We start from the raw sequence: 7,625 nt of genomic DNA on the forward strand, positions 1-7,625 counted from the left end.
AATTAGGTTTCTTTATTATTTATCTTTTTTATTTTTATGCCTTTCTTTTCCTACAATTTGTAATCATTGTTTGAGAAAAATAATAAGAAAATTGTCTTAAATTCGGTTTCTCTTCTTCTCTTCTTGCTATTTGAGCTTAACCTACTCTACGGGTCTATTGGGAGACTGACCATCTCGAATCCGTCTCTATCATTATACATCTAGCCATTAACATTAACTTGTGTCCGTTTGTATTCGTTTTCTAGAACGACGTTTATACTCATTTATAACTTACTCTTTTTTTTACCTAACAAACAAACACTATAAAATCATCAAAAGCTGTTTATTTATCTCTATATTTATTTGCTTTATATCTATTCGAAAAAATTAAAACCAATTAACATGCATTATAACATAAATTTACGCCCATGTCTATAATAATATTTATAAGTCAGAAAACTGAAATATATCACAACAAATTCTACTCATATAACTCTTTTATAACAAAATAGAATACAAACACGCAACAAGCTCCATCGGTAATCCATATTAGATTTCTTAACAAAAACATATAAATTATGAACTCAAAAATAATATATATATACAAATTCTTTTGTTCTGTGAAAGTTAATAAAGGTTTTCAAAGTCAAAACAAATGACTTGACCATATATGTTTGTTGATGAAGTGATCCTTAATATAGGGAAATACCAAACCAAATCTAAAAATGAGTCAAATTTGTAAGTTAGTGTTAATTAACGTCATAATCACCTGATAATCTATGGACACGTCAGCAAATGACAAGAAGACAAGTTACAGCAGTTCCCAGGTGCGGCGGCGTTCGGCGGAAAAGTATTTCTTTAAAACCCTTTCAAATTAATCAATTTACACATGGACCCTATACCTTTTGCCTTGCTAATCGCTCATAAAAGTTGACTTTAATAGTATTAATAATAATAAACTAATAAATTAATAATTTATAACTCAATTATTAAATATACTAATACTAATATGCTTTTCTGATATCTTAATGTGTATTATTATTATTATTATTTAACGAGCTTGGTTGTAAGATGGTTTTCGAACGAAAACTACACTATTTCTATATTACATTATTTTCCTAAACTAATTTATTGGGACTCGATTAAAGATAACGTTCGAAAAATTAAGATACAAGAAAGTGTGGAATTCATCGGGCAGTTCTTGTTATTTTGGTTTTCGGAAATGATTGGGATTCAATTAAGGATAATGCGTCACACAACGATCAAAAAAAAACAAGAGACAAGAAAGTGTGAAATTCATCGGGTAGTTTTTGTTGTTTTGGTTTTTGGACTTATAACTAAATGCCTTATTCAACTTGTAACCTCACCCATTTTGTCTCTTGATTCCTTCATATTTTGTACATTTTTATTGAGGAAGAGAAGATCAAGAATAAAGAGACTGAAATATAAGAGTTGTTTTATAGCTAAAAAACTTATTTATTCTTGTGTTGTATTTTTTAGATATTTACCTGCGTATTCTAGTGACCAGTTTGTGAGGGGTTGATCACCACTTGTGTTGGTGATTTGAAAAAAGAGATTAATTAGTGAACATAAAATGTGACCACTACCTTATATTAGTAAAACCTTTGAACAATGTAATCACTATCTTTAAACTAGTGAAACACTTGGTCTATTGATGATCCCTTCTATTGAAGAGAAACGCTATCGGAGCAACTCCCGAATGGAGAATCGGGGAAATGTCGTATAATGAATTAGTTAACATCCTGTTGAACCTCTAGAAATTAGTTTTGTCATATATATATATATATATATATATATATATATATATATATATATATCACAACTCTTTACTTATTTATTGCATATCTTACATATTAAGTTGTAAAAAGAATCTAACAAACCAAACTAGTTTCCTAATTAAGTAAAAAGATTGAAGAAACATAATCATTCCCTCTAGTGTTCTACAACGTAATTAGTCATCATAAGGCCTTGGTTACTCTCCCGCAAGGCAGAAGGGCTGAATGGCTGATATAGTTGAGTGGTGCCGCTAAGATGGGAACGCCACACCGTAGGCTATTACGTTGTAAATGGTGAGATTATGCACGGGTGAGGCGTCGAACGGGGTGATGTGAGAAGTATCATGATGGTTAAATGATCAAAAAACTTATTTTGTTTAAATATATCTTTTTTTTTCCTACTAAATCGCTTACCTCTATAAATACTACTTTAACCCTTTAACTTTATACAATTTCAATAGGCTACAATGACTATACAAAACGAATTGAGGAAATGTCACGCCTTGAACCTGAGGTGTCACAGATGTTGGGTTTACACAAATGAAACGTCAGTACAGAACATGTTGAAACATTGGATTAGAGATCCTTTTAAACATAAATTGTCTATAACAGAAACATGGGTAGACGCCAAATTTTGAGTAGGTAGTCCGCTCCAACACCACCTAGCACAAACGTCATCAAGAAAAACCTATACTTTACCTGATATGCAAACTAAAATTCTGGAATACTTAGTGAGTTCTAGCTTTACATCAAGTTAGATAAAATTCTGGAATGCTTAGTGAGTTCTAGCTTTACCACCTCAGTGACGAATTTCACCGACATGTTTCCAACCAAAGTAACATTAGTGATACTTATTTGTTTAGCCAGTATATAAGAAGTTAGTTTGTAATTTCTTAACTTCTCAAGGCTTGATAACCAACCCAAGAAACTTCTAATATATTACAAAGTTATATATAATAAAAAATCCTATCACAAAATCTATATTTAGGATGTCAATAGTAGTTATGGTCTATGCCCATTAAAGAATAGATCCAGAAAACTGCATACGCCACAAGTGTCACTTCACAACCCTACAAACACACCTCCTTTGTCCCCTCTTGCCCCTTAAAACCCCTCAACACGCCCTCATTATTCACCATTTCCTAGTCTCCCCGTGTGCCTTGTTCTTGATCTCAACCCCTTAACACTTTCACCATGGCAACTACTGCTGGCTCATGCTCAGGCTCAGGCTCAGGCTCTCCTTGTGGTGCATGCAAGTTTCTGAGGAGAAAATGTGCTGCGGATTGCATCTTTGCACCCTATTTCTGTTCCGAACAAGGACCGGCTCGGTTTGCTGCCATTCATAAAGTGTTTGGCGCAAGCAATGTTTCAAAACTATTGCTTCATGTGCCTGCGGCTGACCGATGCGAGGCTGTTGTTACTATCGCGTATGAGGCTCAAGCTAGGATCAAAGATCCTGTTTATGGTTGTGTTGCACATATCTTCGCCTTGCAACAACAGGTATATACATATATCATATATTACACATTAAAATATTATAACCACCATTATATAATTCACTAGATGATCCGAAGCTATACATAACTATGTATGGTGAAAATTTTGTAAGTATTACAAAAGTTTAATGGTGTAATCATGGGACTAATTAAATGGTGAATGGTTGTGATCTTATGTAGTTTGCTAGTATGGCAAGCGAACTTGATCACTTGAGTTTTCTGGTCAAACGAGCGAATTACTCCATCCTCACTTCTTTTCAACGCAAAGATTTTATGAAGAGTAACGAGAGTTACTGTTGGCTTGAGTTTGCTAGTCAAATGATGTAACTCTAGTTTTGGTCCTTACCCAAGTTTGCTTGCTACCTAAGTGAACTTAATAAAAAATGCCAGATTTCCTTCGACTTTGCTCATAAGTGTAGCGAGCTTATTTGTACAAAAACTTATAAAAAGAATGTCTATAATTACTTCCCACATCTATAAACCTATAAATCCAATAAATTCATTCTATTAATTAACTTCATTTCAGCTTCTTTACTAATTTGATAATATGGCAATTGCATGATCATAGGTTGCATGCTTACAAACACAGCTAATGCAAATGAAAGCTCAAATGGCACAAGGATTCTACAATTCAAGAAACACAGAGATTCAATGGCCAGAATCTGAAGTGTACCAAACTTATCCACCTTTTACCGATCTTATTAACGGAAATATATCACCTCAAAGCTCGCTTGAGTCCATCGATCACAACAATGAAGGAATAGGGGTTCAAGAGAAACAAAATAGAGATGATGATCATTATCATGACATCTCTTTCCAACAAGTTTGCAAGAAGAGACCTTTTCCAAGTGAATTGAGTGAGCTTCAAGAACTTGCGGTTAGAATGATGAGGAACTGATTCACTTTCTAATTTTAGTAACCCTTGAGAGCCAGTTTGCTTCTTTTGATCATCATTTTGTGTTTCTCTCTCTCTCTCTCTCCTTTTTTTTTTTTTTTTTTTTTTTTTTTCATATTAGCATCAAATCTTATAGTTTGCAGTTTATGCATGCCTTAAACCATATATGTATATAGGGTTGAGTTAGAGCTTAAGTTAGTCTTCAAGAATTACCAAGAACTTAGTTATCCATGTTATAAAACCTTAGTTCTGCTTTCAGTGTGTTATACTATATATCTCGTTCTTGTTGACCTTGTTAACATATTATTGGTTGTGTGCTTTTAGTGTTTAATTCCAATTACCCAACTCTATCATTTTCATAAAAAAATAAATTTGCGCAAATCATATTTTGATAAATATATTTAAAAATTTAATTGTTTAAACCCAATAAAGAACCCTTTCATTTAAAGCCTAATTTTCATCTCGTTTTTGATCGAAAAGCTTTTCATGATTCTTGACGATGGCCCTGATTGGACGTAATAGCTAGAAGAAGTCGTCTCGATGCATATCTAGAGGCTAGATAGAGTTGGAACATTTGATAATAAGGACAACAATATTGGACACACATATATCATATCTTTGACATTTTAGGCTGAGGGGTGTGGGGCTTCAACGGGGGCGCTAGAGCCCCTCCGCTCGCGCCCCCAGGCACTAACACCACACGACCAGGGCGCTAGCGGGGGCGCTAACGGGGCGCTAACGCGAAAAACAATGCAGGCGTGAGCCGGTTAGCGGGAGAAGAGAGAGGGCTGCACAACTTTTGATGGTTTTTTGACCGTTGGGAGCCGAACAAACCAAAAAAAAAAATATTTTTCCTATATAATTATACCCCATTTCACCCATTTTTATACCAAAACTTCAAACCTTTACCCAAAATCAATTCATCTTCTCAACTTTTTTTAAAAAAAATGGCTGGAAATTGGTTCCCAAACCTTGATTCAGATTATCTTGACGATGATTTATGGTCGTCACCGCACCAACCGATGTTTTATTCGGAGCCGCAAGAATCATCCGGCTTTCAACCATCCAACACACAACCGTCTCCTAACTTTGTTGTTCCGGAGACACAAGAATCACACGGTGAAGCTACGGGACCAAAAAGACGCGTCCACCGGAAAAAACAAGTTGCAACGGACGGGTCGGGACCGGCTTCGACTCCGAGGACGAAACGGAAAGCCACTATGTGGTCATCGGATGAGAAGGAAGCCTTGTGTCGGGCTTGGATAGTCATTTCTGAGGATCGGCGTTACGGTAATTGTTTTAACGTTTTTAAAAATGATTTTTAATAAAAAAGTTAAATAAAAAAGTTAAATGGAAATCTAATTTATTTAGTCATTTTGCATCCGACTACCAAAAGAGCAAGATTTTTTGGACAAAGGTTAGGGAGACGTTCTACATGCTCGTTGGGAGTACAGAGCGGAACGCCGATATGATTTCGGGTCGGTGGTCCGAAATCAGAAAATTTGTCGGCTTGTTTACTAATCTTTTCAACAGGAACAGCGGTCGTATGAGATCAAGTGGCAGTGATGATTTGGCGGTTTACAATTTCACGGTCGAAGAGTGGAAGCAGGAGTGTTTGCGGAGGTATGGGATGGTGAAGACGTGGGACGATTTAAAGTTGTGGGAGAGGTTGAAAAGGTGTTCCAAGTGGGTTGAGCTGGTGGCGCCGGACTTTGATGTGGAAGTAAGGCCGAAACGGACTAAAACTAGTTCGTCTGGAGCGTATAGCACTTCAACCGGGTCGGATTGCCGCGTTGGATTCGACCTAAACATTGCGGAGGAGGAAACGTCTTCACCGCCGAGGAGGTGGCCATTGGGAAGGGACGCCAAGGGGAAAAAACCGGCTGAGGGGGAAGCCGTAAACATCGCCAATCTTGTTGAATCCCTCAATAAATTCAACAAAACCATGGAGGTGGTCTCTTATGACAAAAAGGAAAAAAGTCGAATGAGAGATTTGGACTTTCTTACTAGAGACTTCAGTAACCTAAATCCGGTCGATCAAATGCTAATGGAAAAGCAAAATGAACGTATCCGAAAGAGGTTGATCGAAGAAGACCAAGCCGAAGAATAAGAAGAATGTTTTTTTTAGTACTTTAATTTTTATTTTATTTTTAGATATTAATGTGTTTTTTTATTAATGTGTGTTTTTTAATAATTTATGAGTTTTTTTAATAATACGTTGTTTGAATATATTTATAAAAAAATAAAAAAATAATTCGCTGGAGCCCCTGCTGGAGCCCCTCCACACCAGGGCCAGAGGCTCCAACGGGGGCTCCAACACCCCCTTATTCATTTTCTCTCTCTGCCACACGTCATAATATTATTGGTTGGAGCCCCCATTAAAGCCCCCCACATCCCTCAGCCTTAAGGGAACCCCTCGTTTTTTGGGTCATTTTGAAAAATCATCATCTACCAAGCTAGATCGTACGTCAGGAAGAATTGAATAATATATGTTTATGGTTTTTTGTATCATTCTAAGATAAATGTATGGATAATTGGAGTTTGAACCCACTAGTGTCTTTTCCCAGGATTTTTAATTACTCATTCCCTATGCATACTATAGCAATAACTATAGTCTCAAACGTTTCCATGATTTATATAATCAGAGTCATCATTCTAACTATAGATTGTTATCCATCCTATACCGTCAACAGTTGTTATCAATAAAAACATTAATGAAAAATATATCACTTATTTTTCTTAGAAAGGCATCTGCAATAATAAAGACTCTTTCAAAAGGTTATAACACTTATCATCACCAAACAACAATAAGGGGATTTGAAAATAAGTTTGACATGCTAGCTAGTTATAGTCGAAAAAGAAGAAAGGTTACGATTAACCCCAACTAGAAGAAAGCACGGCCTCACCACTTAATTATTAGAATTGGGGTCCCCAAGGCAACAACTTGCAGTGGAAACATGGTGTATACTCCAACCAAATAGTTGCTTCAAATTTTATAGAGTAGTGTAATAATTTTAGGAGCAGATAACTTTCTCATGATGCATTCATACACATTCCAATCCTGATTTAAAGGCATCACAACACACTGTGAAATCTTCAGTTTTTTCTGATAATCCAAGTATTGGGACGCTTGTTAACTTTTTCTTCAAAGTTATAAAAGCTTCTTCTTGCTAGAGTCTCCATTCAAACTCGACATTTTTACATGTTAACAGAATTGCTATTCGAGAAAAATCTTGAATGAAACGTCTATAATATCCTGCTAATCCTAAGAAACTTAGAATTTCTGTAGGAGTTTTAGGAATTTCTCATTTAGTGATAGCTTCTATTTTGGCAGGGTCCACATGAATACCTTCATGGTTAATCAAGTGACCTAGGAATTGTACTTCTTGTAGCCAAAACTCATACTTTGAGAATTTAGCATAAAGCTTTTCTTTTCTCAATAATGCCAAAAGTGTATGA

General features: G+C 35.7%; 1 protein-coding gene across 1 annotated transcript; it reads left to right on the top strand.

Moving 5' to 3' along the window:
• Positions 1-2,955: 2,955 nt before the first annotated feature.
• LOC143560946 (LOB domain-containing protein 16-like) lies at positions 2,956-4,197 on the top strand. The gene is made up of 2 exons (XM_077049133.1): positions 2,956-3,275; positions 3,840-4,197. The coding sequence occupies exons 1-2, from the start codon at positions 2,970-2,972 to the stop codon at positions 4,167-4,169; spliced, it is 636 nt and encodes a 211-aa protein (XP_076905248.1). The 5' UTR covers positions 2,956-2,969; the 3' UTR covers positions 4,170-4,197.
• Positions 4,198-7,625: the final 3,428 nt, after the last annotated feature.

Source organism: Bidens hawaiensis, unplaced genomic scaffold (assembly GCF_021521415.1).
Source record: "Bidens hawaiensis isolate Kalapana, Puna unplaced genomic scaffold, B.hawaiensis_p1.1 tig00020517_1, whole genome shotgun sequence".
Lineage (NCBI taxonomy): Eukaryota > Viridiplantae > Streptophyta > Magnoliopsida > Asterales > Asteraceae > Bidens > Bidens hawaiensis.